Source organism: Cherax quadricarinatus, chromosome 56 (assembly GCF_038502225.1).
Source record: "Cherax quadricarinatus isolate ZL_2023a chromosome 56, ASM3850222v1, whole genome shotgun sequence".
NCBI classification, from domain to species: Eukaryota; Metazoa; Arthropoda; class Malacostraca; order Decapoda; family Parastacidae; genus Cherax; species Cherax quadricarinatus.
The window spans coordinates 402,465-422,087 of NC_091347.1; the positions used below are offsets into that span (position 1 = coordinate 402,465).

A 19,623-nucleotide genomic window follows, 5' to 3' on the forward strand; every position below is an offset into this window, starting at 1 on the left:
TTGCCAACCTGGCTTGCAACAACCTTGTTAGGGTGATGTTTCTCCATGAAGCTTTCCATCTTACCCCACATAGTAAAAATCTCTTTAATTTCTGAAGAAGGCACCTTCTTCCATCTCTCTTCCTCCTCCTCTGCAGCAAGATTCTGAGCTGCGATGTGTTGCTCTTCCTGCTGAAGCTCTTGAAACTCCTCAGTGGTGAGCTCTTCATTGTGGTCTTCCACCAATTCTTCCACATCCTCCAAACTCACATCCAACCCCATGGAACTCCCCAGTGCCACAATTGATTTTACAACAGACATAGGCTCATTAGGGTCAGTCCCAAATCCTTCAAAATCCCTCTTGTCGACACAATCTGGCCACAATTTTCTTCAGGCAGAGTTCAAAGTCCTGGTAGTCACTCCCTCCCAAGCCATACCTATAAGGGTTATGCAGTGGAGGATGCTGAAGTGTTTTCTCCAAAATTCCCTTAGGGTCAAGTGAGTGTCTGTGGTCACAGTCAAGCACCTGTGAAACATTGCTTTTGTGTAGAGTTTTTTAAAGTTTGCAATAACCTGCTGGTCCATGAGTTGGAGGAGAGGAGTGGTATTTGGGGGCAAGAACTTTACTGTGATGAACCCAAACTCCTCAAAAATTAGCTCATCCAAGTTTGGAGGATGAGCAGGTGCATTGTCCATTACTAGGAGGCACTTGAGATCCAATTTCTTTTCCAGGAGATACTCCTTCACACTAGGGCCAAACACTTCATTGAACCACTCGACGAAAATTTCCCTCGTGACCCATGCCTTACTATTAGATTTCCAAAACACACACAATTTACTCTTCATAACATTGTTTTTCCTGAACACTCTGGGATTTTCAGAATGGTACACTAGTAATGGCTTCACTTTGAAATCCCCACTAGCATTAGCACAGAACATTAGCGTCAGCCTGTCTTTCATAGGCTTGTGTCCTGGCATTGCCTTTTCCTCTTGTGTAATGAAGGTCCTCTTTGGCATTTTCTTCCAAAAGAGGCCTGTTTTGCCACAATTGAACACTTGTTCAGGTTTCAGTCCTTCAGCCTCTATGTACTCCTGGAATTCCTGCACATATTTTTCAGCCGCCTTGTGGTCCGAACTGGCAGCCTCACCATGCCTTACCACACTGTGTATGCCAGTACGGTTCTTAAATCTCTCAAACCAGCCTTTGCTGGCCTTAAATTCACTCATTTCACCACTATTTGCAGGCAATTTCTTCACCAAATCTTCATGCAACTGCCTAGCCTTTTCACAAATAATCGAAGTCATAAGAGTATCTCCTGCTAATTGTTTCTCATTTATCCAAACCAATAATAACTTCTCAACCTCTTCCAGTACTGGTGATCTCATTTTTGTCAGCATAGTTACTCCCTTTGCAACAACAGCATCCTTTATTTCCTTTTTCTTGTCCACTATGGAACATAAGGTTGTGTAGGGTTTCTTATACATCCTGGACAGTTCGGCCACACTTGTACCACTTTCATATTGTTCAATGATGGTTTTCTTAAATTCAGTCGTATTTCTCACCTTCTTTACCACAGGCTTGGCACTAGGAGCTTTCTTTGGAGCCATGGTAGCTTATTTAGTACTTGCAAGCACTAAAATAAATGGAATATTATGAAATATTTTGCTGGAGCACGTGAGGGGACCTTCGCTCACTGGTAAACAATGCCAGACTTTCTGCCGCCCCGGCTCACACCGTGGGTGCGTGTCCCGGACGAATTACGACTCGCGAGTCAACCTATGAAAAGCGAGTCCATGTTTATACGAAAATACCCCTATGATTGGCGAATTTTACGATTGCCGGGAACTACGAAAAGTGGGGGACCACTGTACTACCGTCCTGCCAAGTGATCGTAAAACGAAAGCCTGTAATTGTTTTACATGATGGTAGGATTGCTGGTGTCTTTTTTCTGTCTCATAAACATGCAAGATTTCAGGTACATCTTGCTACTTCTACTTACACTTAAGTCACAGTACACATACATGTACAAGCATATATATACACACCCCTCTGGGTTTTCTGCTATTTTCTTTCTTGTTCTTGTTCTTGTTTATTTCCTCTTATCTCCATGGGGAAGTGGAACAGAATTCTTCCTCCGTAAGCCATGCATGTTATAAGAAGCGACTAAAATGCCAGGAGCAAGGGGCTAGTAACCCCTCCTCCTGTATAAATTACCAAATTTGAAAAGAGAAACTTGTTTTTCTTTGTGGGCCACCCTGCCTCGGTGGGATACGGCCAGTTTGTTGAAAGAAAGAAGAAATATACAGTAGTATCATGAGAACAAAAGGAGTATAGCACTTTTGGCAACATACTTGTGGATAATGAAGAAAAGACATACTGCAGAATAAGCTTTTATGGGTCAATGTTTCAGTATAAGATTTCTATCAAGTCAAGAGAAGATACAAAATGCACACATGCATGTGTTTGTTTGTTTATATTGGAAATGAAGAAAGTGGTGAGGTGGGTGAGTAATGAATTTTGGGTTGGTAAAGTACTAGAGAATGTTGTTGACTTGTCTTGTGGTTTCTGGCTAGCACATTAGCCCAACCCTATTGTCAAGCATGTCCCTGTAGTAAGACATTAACCAGTAGTTTAAGTTGTATGCACCTTCATTCTGTTCAGTAGTGCTTTTTGTACCTATTAAAAGTTTTTATATACCTGGCTGTATCCCTTTGAGTTTGTTGTGGGTCCTACAGGTTTATTGGTGTTCTTGAATTCTGGTTTTTAGATGGTGTGAAGTTGCACTATTATACCATTTGTAATACCCATCACATAAAATGGTGTGTACTGTTGCAGTAATGTTGTCCTGGCTGTTATGTCCTGTTCTGGTGGTCTCTAATAATTTTTGGAGGTGATGTTTGTAGCATTTATTCCATTGTTTAACATCTGTCTGATATCTTCAGTTCTGCTTGTGGGGAAAAATGAGCACTTGTTGCAATCATTGCTCTCTTTGGATGAAAAAAAAAATATTTTTGGGGCCCTTGCTTTGCAATTTTGAATGAAGTTGTGAAAGATAGTGTAGCAAGGTGAAGATGTTACTAGTGATTCTGCATTCTTCTTCAAATATTTGGGATGGCAGACTCTACAAGTTCTTGGAAAGAACCCAGTCATCGCTCTTTGTCTGGCTTTCTCGTCATGATGGGAAAAGTGTATTAGGTCATTCTTGTTATTAAGCTTGGAGGCCTGGTTGGGGACCAGGCCGCGGGGGCGTTGATCCCCAGAATAACCTCCAGGAATAACCTCCAGGTAGACTTAAAATTTGGGTGGTTTGATAAGCTGTACCACAGGAAAGAAAGGGTGTTTTCTTGTTCTTCAAGATTAAAGGTTCAACTGTGTTAAAGGCAGTTTTTGAAGTTTTCAGGGTTAAAGCATTGTAACTGAGATGGATGAAGGAATGATGCTGGAGAATTGTTATGCTGCTAGGGATTCCATGTAGAGGCTGGCAAAACGCAATTATTGGTAACCCCATGGCCATGTCACTTTTCATAGATTTTATTGAAGAAAAGAAATTGAGATTAATACAAAGTTCAGTGAGGTCCTCAAAAGATTGGCAGGGAAGTGGAAGCTCCATATCTAGTCTTATGTTTCTTCTTAATTCAAATTCAAAGTTTATTCTCTATAAGGATTACAGTGCTGAGTTTACAGAATTTGGCTATTGTGTGGTTTACATGTAGTAAAATAATAATTACAGAGTGTACCACTAGAACACCTAGCATGGCTAGGCATTTCGGGCAGACTTAGATTAAATCTTAAGTTTAAAATATTACAAAATTATGAGGTAAGTTGGTATTATGGCTAAGTGACTAAATACTAGTTTGTGAGTTTAGCAATGTGAATGCTTTTGTTTTGGCACTATACATAGTTTCAGTATTGGAGTATCACAGGCCAACTTATTAATAAATTAATAGCTTGGTCTGTAGGGACCATGGTGAATAGGGATATGATGTAGAGGCTGGTTAATGTCTTGTTCTTCATGTTGATGTTTTTGATCCTGTTAAGTAGGCCTCCTGAGTGTTGGAGGTGTGCTTTTCTAATGATGCCTAGTAATTTGGGCATATGTTTGGCAAGGGTACCTACCAAACTATGGAGTACTGCCAAAAGGTAGGTGATGTGTTGAAGCATATTTGGAAAGATGTAAAAAACATCAAATAGCAATGGAAGTAGATCACATTTTTTCCTAAAACCCATACAGTAAAATTCAATCTCTTCCTTACTTAAGCTGTATTGACAGTATGCTTCATGTGTACTGATCATTCAGTATTGAGCAACCTTGCTTCAGTTTCATATTCACTTGAAGAATTCTACTGCACATTTTTGGCTACTTTTTATCTAAATCCACTAATACTGTACATTTTCTTTGCATTATTTAATAACTTACATAATTTTCCAATGAAGTTAGTAGTTAGTAGGAAACTATATTAGTTGTTAATGTGGAAATTGATAAAAGCATGTGTTTTATTGAATTCATAATCTTGCTTCAAATACAGTATATGTGAGTCTGTAGATATATTTGAACTTTAATTTGTAATTGCATGTTTTTTTAAACACATTGGCCATTTCCCACGAAAGTAGGATGACCCAAAGAAAAAGGAAGAAACACATTCACTAACATATTCACTGTCATTCAATTGCTGTCTTGCCAGCAGCAGGCTGACGTTACAGCTCGGAACCCCCTTTCTTCCCTGAGCTGCAACATCCTCACTCTTCCTCCAGTGTGCAGGCAGTGCTTCCCACCTTCAGTTTTCTTTATATTTTACACCAGTTCATTTTGTAATTATGAAGATTTCCATTATTTTTCTATTGACATTTTCTTCAGAGCCTTCCCTGAGTACACTGGTGAGTCGTATCCTTCCTCTTTGTGGTTACTACTCTCAACTCATCAGATTTGTAGAAAACAAGAGTTGCTACCACCATGGCCTGGTGAACCAGGCACTGTCTGCAGCTATAACCAACCTCATCAAGGACTATATGGTGAGGAAGACTTTGTGTGTAATTCCTTTTTTTGTAATTATTGTACCTGTTGTAGTTGCACAAGTAGCTTTATATGTGCTTGTAGTGGTTCACCACATTCAATTTATTTTCAGTAGTTTTAGGATGAAGTGGTAAACCCATAAGGGGTTATACTTGTCAAATGGGGACAGTCACCTTTGTTCCAAGGAAGGTGAGAATACGTCCAATTCCTTAGATCCCTCTCCAGCATCAATGTTATAGGGGCACACCCCATTACTTAGTTCACATTCCAGTTATCTATTTGTAATGACACACTTTCATTATTTGTTTCTGCATTTGAGATTATATTCTTTTTCCTATTGCTGGTTCTAAAGAAATCTTTCGTGTCTATGGTTCTCATATCTCCAGTTTTTCTCCTTCCTTTAAAATTCTGGTTTGACAATTCATTTTTCCTAGTTCTGTAAAATATGTTGTGTTTTTCATTTTTGTTTGTTTCTTTATATGTAGACACAATGCTATAACTGTACAATGGTATTTTGACTTACGAGTTTAATTCATTCTGTGACTGAGCTCATAACTCAATTTGCTCGTATATCAAATAAGTTTTCCTCATTGAAATTAATTGAAGTGCTATTAATCCATTCCAGCGGAATTCCTGGCTCTCGAGAGGCAGAAGAAAATACTTCAGTATTTATCTATTACAATTGATCTAATATAACATAATAAGCAATATAAATAACATAGAAACATGATATATACGCTAGAATGAACCAAATATGTCATTATGTGACGAGTGGTGGCAGCCACTCCTGAGGTAAAAATAGTTATCATTCTGACCATATCTTCCCATTCTTGTCCTGAGGTCTTATTATAAAAGAAAATGTAGTGTTTGTGAGGCTAACTGCACTAGATCACTAGTTACACAAGGACAACACTGAAACGAAAGTGATTTTCTCATGTTTTTCTATGATTTTGTGCTTTAACCCTTATTAAACTGTCCAGATGTAGATCTATGTTCATGTGCGTAGCGCTCTGACCTTGATTTTCCCCATTTGAAAGCACGTAAAAAAAAAGTAAATCTACGTTTGGAGTCCCCCGCACATGGACGTAGATCTAGGTTTGGACAGTTTAAGGGTTAATTCAATGGACATCATCTTCCTCTTCTTCTCTGCACTGTCCTTTGCGGTTACTTTCTTAGGACCCACGATTAGAAAAAAGAAATTTGGCAAAATAACTGCCCAAAAAGCACAAAACACTGGGATGCTGGGTGGATGTTATGGCGTTTGCTGCGCCAACCTGTGGCGACATATCTGAAGCTTGCTCGTAATTCGGATTTTGGCTCGCAATTCAGAGCAAAAAATCGACCAAGGGACAGCTCGTAACTCGGAAAACTCATAAGTTGGGGCACTCATAAGTCAAGGTACCACTGTATTTATTTACTACTCAATAGTTCTTTTGTAATGAAGTGTAGGTATTTACTGTATTAGGGGGAGAAGGTAGGAACAAAGGTATCTCTTTACTGGTTATGGTGAGGAAATGGTTTGGTAATGGAACACACACAAAAGATTTTTTAGTATATTGGCTGTCTTCCCACCAAGGCAAGGCAAGCCATAGAAGAAAACACATTCACTTTCACCTTCTCATTAAAATGTACTTTTTTTTTTTCAGCATACAAGAAAAGAGACAACTATTCCCTTGCCCCAAGCATTTTAGTCACCTTGTAATATGTAGTAGCATGGTGAAGTCTTGTATTAATTTTTTTTTTTTTTTCAACAAGTCGGTCGTCTCCCACCGAGGCAGGGTGACCCAAAAAAGAAAGAAAATCCCCAAAAAGAAAATACTTTCATCATCATTCAACACTTTCACTACACTCACACATTATCACTGCTTTTGCAGAGGTGCTCAGGATACAACAGTTTAGAAGCATATACGTATAAAGATACACAACATATCCCTCCAAACTGCCAATATCCCAAACCCCTCCTTTAAAGTGCAGGCATTGTACTTCCCATTTCCAGGACTCAAGTCCGACTATATGAAAATAACCGGTTTCCCTGAATCCCTTCACTAAATATTACCCTGCTCACACTCCAACAGATCGTCAGGTCCCAAGTATCATTCATCTCCATTCACTCCTATCTAACACGCTCATGCACGCTTGCTGGAAGTCCAAGCCCCTCGCCCACAAAACCTCCTTTACCCCCTCTTTCCAACCCTTTCGAGGACGACCCCTACCCCTCTTTCCTTCCCCTATAGATTTATATGCTTTCTATGTCATTCTACTTTGATCCATTCTCTCTAAATGACCAAACCACCTCAACAACCCCTCTTCTGCCCTCTGACTAATGCTTTTATTAACTCCACACCTTCTCCTAATTTCCACACTGAATAAATAAATAAATAAAATAAATAAATAAATAAAAGCCAAGTTTTCACAGTTAAAGCAACTGGTTTCGAAGTGCATGTAGTCATGAAGACATACTTATGTTAAAGCTATAAAAATGTCAGCCAGTGAATGAGATTTGAGTGCACACAATAAGTGGGATATCAAGGATTTCTGTTATATGCCATTTAGAGAGTGTAAACCTTAAGTGGTATTAGTGTGGAATGTAGGCTGGTGTAATCAAGATCTGTGCTATTATTGTGGAATGTAGGCTGGTGTAATCAAGAGCTGTGCTTGGGTAGAAGCCCTGTAATGTATTAGACAAAACTAGGTATTATTTGTTATATAATTTCTGTTTCATATGTGTGGCCTGGAGAGAATAACCATTGCAATTTAGGTATTATTATTTGAATATCTAGTTGGTGTTCAGTTATTGGTTAAGATCATCAGCATTTTGGGTCTAATTTTATATTTTTAGCTAGTTTGATTAAACATATTATTAGTATTGAGTCACTCACCGAGGCAGGGTGACCCAAAAAGAAAATCCTCCCAGAAAACATTTTAAGAAATCCACATTTCTTGACAAATCTGTACCAAAAATTATAAACTAACCACACTTGACCAGAAGATCATTTACAAAAATATGTATTTAACCCCTTAACTGTCCAAAGGTAGAGCTACTTTCTTACCACTAGTGCTCCCAGCGTAGTTCTAGCATTTATTTTTCCTGCCTCCAAATTTGGCACGATTGGCCTCGGTGTGCGCATTATTAAAAAATCTTGGACCATTTAGTACCTTGTGGGAGCACCAGCTAGAGCAAATAGTGTGGCAAACACCAGGGATTCACTGATGTCATGTCGTATTAACACTCCCCTTTTAAGAGGAAAGTGATGGCTGTCTCTGTCTGTATCTCTGTCTGTCTCTGTCTCTCTCACATGTACACACAAGTACAGCTATTATACATAGTGTAAATTAACAAAAAAAGGCACAATACCGTGACTGGAACGATACACAAATAACCCGCACATAAAAGAGAGAAGCTTACGACGACGTTTCTGTCCGACTTGGACCATTTACAAAGTCACACTGTGACTTTGTAAATGATCTAGTCGGCCGAAACGTCGTCGTAAGCTTCTCTCTTTTATATGCGTGTTATTTGTGTATAGTGTAAATTACCTAGGATAACCAAAAAATTCCAGGCAAAGTGCTATACAATGCTTGTAGATATAAGACATGATAAGCATGACTGGCAACTCATTGGCAAGTAATAAGCATTTTCACTTAATCAGGAATCAGACTACTGCATCGTGTGTAATACCTGTTGGTTTATGAGCCACTCTCTGAGACTACGAGACAAGCAGATGGAAAGACACACACACAGGCAGACAGAAAGACAGACACACACAGGCAGACAGAAAGACAGACACACACAGCCAGACAGAAAGACAGACACACACAGCCAGACAGAAAGACAGACACACACAGGCAGACAGAAAGACCGAGAGACACAGGCAGGTAGAAAAACTGAGAGACACAGGCAGACAGAAAGACACACACACACAGGCAGACAGAAAGACACACACACAGGCAGACAGAAAGACACACACACAGGCAGACAGAAAGACAGGTAAGCAGAGCTAGACAGATAGATACAGACAGATAGACAGACATGTTTGTGTGCAATAATGAAAACAAGCAAAACCAGGGGTTCCCTTCATCAAGTGTCAAACCACTGCTTATGCTGTCAGTAGTTTACTGACACTCATTATAAGCACCATGCTTCAAGAAGTTTCATATATTCTCCAGCATGTCTAAAACATTGCTGAGACCTATAAATACTTTGTATATACAGTGGACCCCCGGTTAACGATATTTTTTCACTCCAGAAGTATGTTCAGGTGCCAGTACTGACCGAATTTGTTCCCATAAGGAATATTGTGAAGTAGATTAGTCTATTTCATACCCCCAAACATACACGTACAAACGCACTTACATAAATACACTTACATAATTGGTCACATTCGGAGGTGATCGTTATGCGGGGGTCCACTGTATTTCTAGACAATAGTAAATGACCAAGGCAGGTGAAAATGTTCACGTGTCGGTGTGATTGTGATTATTTGAGTACTATTTCAGTACCTAATATTAGTGTCAGAACAAAGATTGGCTATGAAATCACAAGACCTATTATAAATTGTAATTATGAGAGCAAAAAAATTATAAATTAAAATAAAAACGAAAAAAAAGGTATATCAGCAACACTTCTGCAAGTGGCAGGACTCAATGTTTCTGTCAAGTAAGCATCCAGTGCCAACTTCACGGACTTATATCTCGGTAAGTATTGGTCCTAAAATTTTTTTTATGTTACTTTATGTAAAAGAATGTCTTTTTTTTTTTGTTTTTTTTTTTTTTTTTTTTTTTTTTTTCAAAATATTCAGAGCGCTGGGTGAGAGAACGTAGATCTACGTTTGGACAGTTATGGGGTTAATAAAACAAAATACAGTTAAAACAAAAGGCTGGAGGCAAACAGTTCTCCATGGAAATATAACTGTTTTGCCTTAAGAATAGAAAACGGTAGCCTATTATATGTTTAGTACTTACTGGAAGGATTGCTGATCATTTTGTCTCATGAATACACAACATGCCAGGTATATCCTGCAAACTTCTACCTCTATTCATCATACTCTTAAATTTACTTTCCTGTGTGTTTCTAAATAATTCTTAGTCTTGTAATATTTCCTTTCCTATTTAGGATGTCTGTTGTGATCTTATGATCCTGTGATGCTATGTATAGCTAACCCATAAGAAAAGAAGGATTATATTTCTTTAAGTATATCTATCCCACCTCGCTCTCCCCCACCAACTCAAGTAAGTAATTGCATACAAACACGAGCAAGCTTAAGCTCTTTTGCCCGGCCCTTAAACCACAAATCGGCTTGATGACTTAAGATTCTTGTGCAACATCTGGGTATCTCTTCTGAGAGAGATTTTTGCCTATAATGGCAGGCTTTATCAGTTTAATACAGAGACATGAGGATGGACATTTTTGTACTGGATCTAGTGGAGGAAGTGGTGAGATGAGGGAGGGGTGCATTAGTGGAAGTAAGTCAGACCCATTTATAGAAGTCTCCATCTTCATGCCTGTGTATTACTGTAGATTGATAGTCTGCTGTGCAGGTGAAATGTCTGCACAGGTGTGGCACATGTCTTAGTCATCAACATACCAGTATTATACTTTTGATCTAATAATACAAGTGGTGGACTGCATTAGCATTCTCTTGAACTTTGTTATACAGTGTGTACATTTAAACTTTTATACTTTAATTCAAATGTTAATTTAAGAAAACCAATGAGATTAGTGATTCACATTAGTTGGTTCTTGGTTAAGAGGTGAGACCTGGTGTTGGATCCTGTTCAAGCCTCCACAAGTGGGGCCCAGAAGCTGGAGCCTCCTCATTTCCCTATGAACTCTACAGTAGTGCTCAGCACATTTAGCTTAGAAGCAAAAGGTCCTGGGGTTCTCGAGTATTGCAAGACATAGGCAAGTCTTCTCAGACTTGCTGCCCCTGTTCACTAAACAGTCAGTGGGTATCTGTGTGTTAGTCAGTTGTTATGGGTGGCAGACTGGGAAATGGTCAGTCACTTGGATAGTTCTGAGCATGACCTGTTTCTGTAACTTCAAATGAACTGTTAAATTTATTATTTGGTTCAAAACTATCTCAACTTACATTTTTCTATTTTTATTACTATGATCTTACATACCTTGCAAGATTTTACAATATTTGGTTAAGAAAATATAGGTATTTTAATTTTAAACTCTTAAAAAGTTTCCACTATAGCCAAAAAATTTTTTTTATTTCTTATGTATTCTCTCTAGTTTATATTAATTTATTATTGTAAGATAGTGTTTTTCTTAAGATTTATTTTAATACAGTTCTGCATTTGACATTTAAGTAAGATGTTGCATTTAAGCCTAGCTTTTTTTTTTTTTTTTTTTTTTTTAATATATATATTCACTTTAAATTTAGAGAGTTTACAAACCAGGAGGTAGGAAGGAAAATCTATGTTTGGTAAACTGTGCGATTTTTTTTATGATAAAGCAGGGGAATTATGGTTGTATTCCAGGAAACTAGCTTTACCCGAATCAGAGACAACACAGGAGGGCCCCTGTTTTGCAGTGCTTCACTTATGCAGCGGTTTTCAAATATACCCATTTTTCATTTATTCAGACTTCCTACAGTAAATATATTCACTACTCACTACAAGCTAAGGATGAAAATATTTTAAGGTACAGTAGACCCTTATATTACATAGTAGTTAGTTACATTCCTGAAAATGCTGTGTTAGATAAACTGAAGAACTTTTGGGAAAAATAGGGTTGCATTCCTAGGAGCCCCCAAAAAAGTCAAACATTTTTTTTAGACCTCCAGATCTTACAAAAATAAAAGTGAATATGTAATAGTCCTTTATTGTCATGATGTATTATGTTGTTTTTACTGCTTAAGACTACAAATGCAACAGAAATAATAGTATTTCTTACCTTAAATTGTGGGTGCTAGTGTTTGCCAATTATTGTGAAGAGAGTGGAGAGTTATGCTGTGGTCCTACTGGGCTGAGGTGGATGGCAGAGGCTCTGGTACTGAAGTTGATGGTTGTATTGGAGTGTGCATAAATTCTGTAATGGATTTCTGGGCTATTTTACCCTGCAGTACATTATATAGCTGATGATAAGGCATCAGCTGCTCTAAACACCATTTCAGAGCACTGCTTCTAGATTTGTCAGGGTCCTCTTCACTGAAAAAGTCTAGCTTTAAGTCAGTCAGTATGTCAGTCAAGTCAGTCAGTAAATCAGTCAAATAAGTCAGTCAGTCAGTTATTCATCACACAAACTCATATATTTACCTCATTCATTTTAATTGTACAAAATAACGTTTCATTAAGGCCATAGGCTCCCGCTATATCCACCACACGTGAACCACTCTTAAGCTTGTGTAATATCTCAATATTCTTTGTAATTCCAAGACTTAAATGCTAAGCCCTTTTCTTGCCACTTTCAGCAACACTTTTTGTGCCTACTGAATGCCATGATTGCTTGGCAGAGACAAGGTATGGCAATTAAAATATCAAAACACAATCTACAAACACAGCTAGCTCTTAAATGTGTATGAATGGAAGGCTGGGACGGGAGTGGCAAAGGATGGTGGTATGATTCCCCCTTGGAGACAGTGGTCTCACCCACAGTAAGGTGGCAGCCTGAGCTAGGGAAATATCCTACAGGTGATGCTCCAAATTTTTTCCCCTCCCACAAGCCGGACCGTGTCAAGTTAATTTTACGAAGTGTAGTATAAAAAAATTATGCCACAATTTTTCAGTAGTTTAATAACCAAAATGTGACAAATAAATCCATGTAATATAAGGGTCTACTATAAATAATGTATGTACTATGTGCACATTTTTTTAGGCCTAGGTCTATTGCTCACTTAACCCTTTCAGGGTTTCCGACGTACTAGTACGGCTTACACGCCAGGGTTATTGATGTACTAGTACGCATAATTCTAGCGCCTTCAAATTGAGCAGGAGAGAGCTGATAAGCCTACATGTGATAGAATGGGTCTATGTGGTAAGTGTGTGCAGTAGGAAAAAAATTATGCACCCGCATTGCATTGTGGGAGTGGTAATTCAGTGCACCTTTGCAACTAAGCCAAGCGTAAGGAATACCTCACTCTCCAGCAGTCTGAGTGGTGGGGATAGGCAGTAAGCGGGGGTGGGAGGCAGTGGGGGTAGTAGGGAAGGGAGCTGGCTGGCTGGCTAACTGGCTAGCTAACTGGCTGGCTAACTGGCTGGCTAACTGGTTGGCTGGCTGGCTAACTGGCTGGCTGGCTAACTGGATGGCTGGCTAACTGGCTGGCTAACTGGCTGGCTGGCTAACTGGCTGGCTGGCTGGCTAACTGGCTAACTGGCTGGCTGGCTGGCTAACTGGCTAACTGGCTGGCTGGCTAACTGGCTGGGTGGCTGGCTGGCTGGCTGGCTAACTGGCTGACTGGCTGGCTAACTGGCTGGCTAACTGGCTGGCTAACTGGCTGGCCAACTGGCTGGCTGGCTGGCTGGCTGGAACTGGCTGGCTGGCTGGCTGGCTGGCTGGCTTCCTGGCTGGCTGGCTGGCTAACTGGCTGGCTGGCTGGCTAACTGGCTGGCTGGCTGGCTGGCTGGCTGGCTGGCTGGCTGGCTGGCTAACTGGCTGGCTAACTGGCTGGCTGGCTGGCTAACTGGCTGGCTGGCTGGCTAACTGGCTGGCTGGCTAACTGGCTGGCTGGCTGGCTGGCTGGCTAACTGGCTGGCTGGCTGGCTAACTGGCTGGCTGGCTGGCTAACTGGCTGGCTGGCTAACTGGCTGGCTAGCTGGCTGGCTGGCTAACTGGCTGGCTGGCTAACTGGCTGGCTGGCTAACTGGCTGGCTGGCTGGCTAACTGGCTGGCTAACTGGCTGGCTAACTGGCTGGCTAACTGGCTGGCTGGCTAACTGGCTGGCTGGCTAACTGGCTGGCTAACTGGCTGGCTGGCTAACTGGCTGGCTAACTGGCTGGCTGGCTAACTGGCTGACTGGCTGGCTGGCTAACTGGCTGGCTAACTGGCTGGCTGGCTAACTGGCTGGCTGGCTGGCTGGCTAACTGGCTGGCTGGCTGGCTGGCTGGCTGGCTGGCTAACTGGCTGGCTGGCTGGCTGGCTGGCTGGCTGGCTGGCTAACTGGTTGGCTGGCTAACTGGCTGGCTGGCTAACTGGCTGGCTGGCTGGCTAACTGGCTGGCTAACTGGCTGGCTAACTGGCTAACTGGCTGGCTGGGTAACTGGCTGGCTGGCTAACTGGCTGGCTGGCTGGCTAACTGGCTGGTTGGCTGGCTGGCTGGCTGGCTGGCTAACTGGCTGGCTGGCTGGCTGGCTGGCTGGCTGGCTGGCTGGCTGGCTAACTGGCTGGCTGGCTGGCTGGCTAACTGGCTGGCTGGCTAACTGGCTGGCTGGCTGGCTAGCTGGCTGGCTGGCTGGCTTTCTGGCTGGCTGGCTGGCTAACTGGCTGGCTGGCTGGCTAACTGGCTGGCCAACTGGCTGGCTGGCTGGCTGGCTGGCTGGCTAACTGGCTGGCTGGCTGGCTAACTGGCTGGCTGGCTGGCTAACTGGCTGGCTGGCTGGCTAACTGGCTAACTGGCTGGATGGCTAACTGGCTAACTGGCTGGATGGCTAACTGGCTGGCTGGCTGGCTGGCTGGCTAACTGGCTGGCTGGCTAACTGACTGGCTGGCTAACTGGCTGGCTGGCTAACTGGCTGGCTAACTGGCTGGCTGGCTGGCTAACTGGCTGGCTGGCTGGCTGGCTGGCTAACTGGCTGGCTGGCTAACTGGCTGGCTGGATGGCTGGCTGGCTGGCTAACTGGCTGGCTGGCTGGCTGGCTAACTGGCTGGCTGGATGGCTGGTAGGCAGACTGGCAGGCAGGCAGATAAATAAATAAATAAATAATAAGTATCAGACTCAGATGTGACTACTGCATTGAGTGTAAAACTTGTTGTTTCACTAGTGGCTCTCTCTGAGACACAGAGAGAAGCAGACAAACAGAAAAAGAGAGAAGCAGGCAGACATGTTTGTGTAAAGTGAAGACAAATAAAGGGAAGGCAGTGTACCCTCATCAAATGTCACAACTCTAATTAGTAGAGAGATAAGATAAGATGCCCCTCATCAAATGTCAACGCTGTCATTAGTGGAGAGATAAGATAAGATGCCCCTCATCAAATGTCAATGCTGTCATTAGTGGAGAGAGAAGACAATGACGCACTCTCTTGCACCATGCTTCAATTATTATTAATATTATATTGTCCGTGTACCCTAAGTAATTTACGCTGTATAATTGTATTTATGTGTACCTGTGAGACAGAGGCACAGACAGACAGCCAACCAGCAAGCCAGCCTGCAGGCCAGTCAGCCATGTGGTTTACACAAACCCACACTCCCTTCCCCACCAAAACATTGCTGGGACCTGTAAATAATATGTATATATTTCTAGGCAATATGTGACTAAAATAAGTGAAAATGTTCACCTGTCAGTGTTTGTGCACTTATTATGTACTCGCCTAATTGTACTCCCCGAATTGTGGTTGCAGGGGTCGAGACTCAGCTCCTGGCCCTGCCTCTTCACCGTTTGCTACTTGGTCCTCACACTCCCTACTCCATGTGTTCCATACAACAAGTGTATATATCCAAAACATGGCTTATATTGGTCTCACAGGCCATAAAAGTTACTTGAAAAATAAAATTAAAAAATAAAAGAAAAATATAGGAAAAAATAAGCTATTTCCTCATGACCGGCAGTCGGCAATGTTGCCATAAGCTGCTCACTTTCTGTCAACTTTATGCCGCCATATCTCGGTAAGTATTGATCACAAAAATTTTGGGGGACTATAATACTCATAAAAATGCTCTATCATTTCGTAAGAAAAAAATAATTTTTTTTTTTTTTTTCGAAAATTTTTCAACCCTGAGAACAAGTTTGGGAGAGGGCCTGTCGACCCTGAAAAGGTTAATATATGATAATGCAAACATGTTATCAAGCTTTTACGTATATGCATTTGAAAGTGAAGAAAGGCTAGGATTCACTTTACAGTGATTTCTTCTTTACAGCAGTAGCCTGGAACCCAACCTGCTGTATAAGCGAGGCCCACCTGTACGTACTTGGGCATCTCCAGGAAATTTCTGACTTGGGACTATTAAATTACTTATTATAAAAAATTCTCCTACACCATCTAATAGCTCAGTCAGTAAACTTAATTACTTTCATACCTATTTTTCTATTGTAAGTCTAGGAAATAAGAAATTTAGTTACCATTTATACAGAACCTCACTGACTTACGTCCGAGTTCCATTCTGCCCGACTGATTGGCTCTCGAAATGGACAGTTGTTGGAATTATGTTAGCATGGCATGTAGAAGTGATACACCTATACAGTATTCTTTTAACCTAAAAAATTTCTGTCATCTCATTTTTTATCAACCTTCTTTATTACTTAAAGTTTCATTAATCACAAACTGATGTTCCTTACTTGTAGGTATCATTTTTTTCCTAATTTATAGTGTATTTTTTTCAGTTGTTTGTGCAGGTGGACATAAGTTGTATAAGTTGGAAATTGGGGAGGATCTGTATCCTACTGTACACTTTTCCTGGTATACTCAGTAAACTTACTCCCCTATAACTTTTACAGTCTCTTTTGTCCCCCTTCCCTTTATATAAAGGAACTATACAACCTATCTGCCAATCCCTAGGTACCTTTCCCTCTTTCATACATTTATTAAACAAAAATACCAACCACAACAACACTATATACCCCCTGCTTTTAACATTTGTGTCATAATCCCATCAGTTCCAGCTGCTTTACGCCCTTTCATTCTACGTAATGCCTCACGCACCCCCCCACACTCACATCCTGCTCTTCACTCCTAAAAGATGGTATACCTCCCTGGCCAGTGCATGAAATTACCACCTCCCTTTCTTTATCGACATTTAAGTTCCTCAAAATATTCCCGTCATCTACCCAATACCTCCAGCTCACCATCTACTAACTCCCCTACTCCATTTTTAATTGACAAATCCTTTTGTTCCCTAGGCTTTCTTAACTTGATTTTATCTCACTCCAAAATTTTTTCTTGTTTTCATCAAAATTTCTTGACAGTGCCTCTCCCACTCTATCATCTGCTCTCCTTTTACACTCTCTCACCACTTTCTTCACCTTTGTTTTACTCTCCATATACTCTGCTCTTCTTATAACCCTTCTGCTTTGTAATAACCTCTCATAAGCTACCTTTTTCTCTCTTATCACACTTTACTTCATCATTTCACCAATCACTCCTATTTCCTCCTGCACCCACCCTTCTATAGCTACAGACTTCTGCCCCACATTCTAATACTGCATTTTTAAAACTATTCCAACCCTCTTCAACCCTCCCCCCACCCCCACTCCCACTACTCATAGATGCACTAGCTTCTAAACTGTTGTATTCTGAGCACCTCTGCAAAAACAGTGATTATGTGTGAGTGAGGTGAAAATGTTGAATGATGATGGGGATTTTCTTTCTTTTTGGGTCACCCTGCCTCGGTGGGAGACGGCTGACTTGTTAAAAAAAAAAAAAGTATTACTTATTACCAAACCTCTTTCTCCGCATAGCTCCCCATTTTCATTTACCTCTAGCACCCCAAATTTTCCTACTACTACCTCCACAACATTTTTACCCCCTTTAGCATTGAGATATTTTGTTGCAGTTGCTGGTGACACAGCTAGAAGAACAGCATCAACACTGGGCTCTCACGTTGCATAAACTTTACTTTTATGTGGAGAAGACCATGGCAGTCATGGACATGCTGGCATGTGTAACTAGAGTTATCAGTAAGGTAAGCAAGGACACGTGTTAAGAAAGCATTAAAAAAGCTTGCCTGTAGCTATTATATAGTTTACAGTATTTTACTTTAAACAGTTGATTACTTAAATCTTCCTGTTCTATTTTATGTAATTAATAATTCCAGTTTATGGTGAAATATACCAAAAAATACTCCTCTGCAGTCAGTCTGTTCCTTAGCATACTGTTAGTGCTTCACCATTCCTCTGTAATCACAAAGCAAGCCAGCTCCTACCTAGCTATCTGTTGTCTACTTGACTGTTGAAAGAAGTCTTATTTCTTCATCCACTGTAGTCTCTGCTTGAATTTATATTTTTAGTTGCTTCTGTAACTTTTCCTCACAGTCTGAGGCCCATGGTGGTGCAGTATTAAGCATACTTCATGATCGCACTGTCAGCCTCACAGGCTGTGGACAACTACAGGATGTTATGGTATTTCTTACGCAATCGGCAGCTGTTCCTTATATGAATATTCTGGCTAAATGGCTCTACAGAGGCATCATAAATGACCCATACAATGAGGTGAGGCATTTTTTGTGCTTATTATTATTTTGCAAGATGCATTTATTTGATATTTCTTAGGTTCCTTATATATATATATATATATATATATATATATATATATATATATATATATATATATATATATATATATATATATATATATATATATATATATATATATATATATATATATATATATATATATATATATATATATATATATATATATATATATATATATATATATATATATATATATATATATATATATATATATATATGATATACATATATATGATATACATATATATAGTATATATATATATATATATATATATATATATATATATATATATATATATATATATATATATATTTTTATATATATATATATATATATATATATATATATATATATATATATATATATATATATATATCTCAACAAGTCGGCCGTCTCCCACCGAGGCAGGGTGACCCAAAAAAGAAAGGAAATCCCCAAAAAGAAAATACTTTCATCGTCATTCAACACTTTCACCACACTCACACATTATCACTGCTTTTGCAGAGGTGCTCAGAATACAACAGTTTAGAAGCATATACGTATAAAGATACACAACATATCCCTCCAAACTGCCAATATCCCAAACCCCTCCTTTAAAGTGCAGGCATTGTACTTCCCATTTCCAGGACTCAAGTCCGACTATATGAAAATAACCGGTTTCCCTGAATCCCTTCACTAAATATTACCCTGCTCACACTCCAACAGATCGTCAGGTCCCAAGTATCATTCGTCTCCATTCACTCCTATCTAACACGCTCATGCACGCTTGCTGCAAGTCCAAGCCCCTCGCCCACAAAACCTCCTTTACCCCCTCTTTCCAACCCTTTCGAGGACGACCCCTACCCCTCTTTCCTTCCCCTATACATTTATATGCTTTTCATGTCATTCTACTTTGATCCATTCTCTCTAAATGACCAAACCACCTCAACAACCCCTCTTCTGCCCTCTGACTAATGCTTTTATTAACTCCACACCTTCTCCTAATTTCCACACTCTGAATTTTCTGCATAATATTTACACCACACATTGCCCTTAGACAGGACATCTCCACTGCCTCCATCCATCTCCTCGCTGCTGCATTTACCACCCAAGCTTCACACCCATATAAGAGTGTTGGTACTACTATACTTTCATACATTCCCTTCTTTGCCTCCATAGATAACGTTTTTTGACTCCACATATACCTCAACGCACCACTCACCTTTTTTCCCTCATCAATTCTATGATTAACCTCATCCTTCATAAATCCATCCGCCGACACGTCAACTCCCAAGTATCT

The 19,623-nt window shown here is 40.3% G+C and overlaps 1 protein-coding gene across 4 annotated transcripts in view; it reads left to right on the forward strand.

Annotated features, from left to right (window-relative positions):
* Grip84 (Gamma-tubulin ring protein 84) overlaps window positions 1–19,623 on the forward strand; it is a 176,122-nt gene that overhangs the window by 51,401 nt on the left and 105,098 nt on the right. For all 4 annotated transcript variants that reach the window (XM_070096997.1, XM_070096999.1, XM_070096998.1 and 1 more), the window contains 3 exons: window positions 4,835–4,989; window positions 17,644–17,772; window positions 18,122–18,298. In XM_070096997.1, coding sequence (XP_069953098.1) covers window positions 4,835–4,989; window positions 17,644–17,772; window positions 18,122–18,298 — 461 coding nt within the window. The remainder of the gene's footprint in view (window positions 1–4,834; window positions 4,990–17,643; window positions 17,773–18,121; window positions 18,299–19,623) is intronic.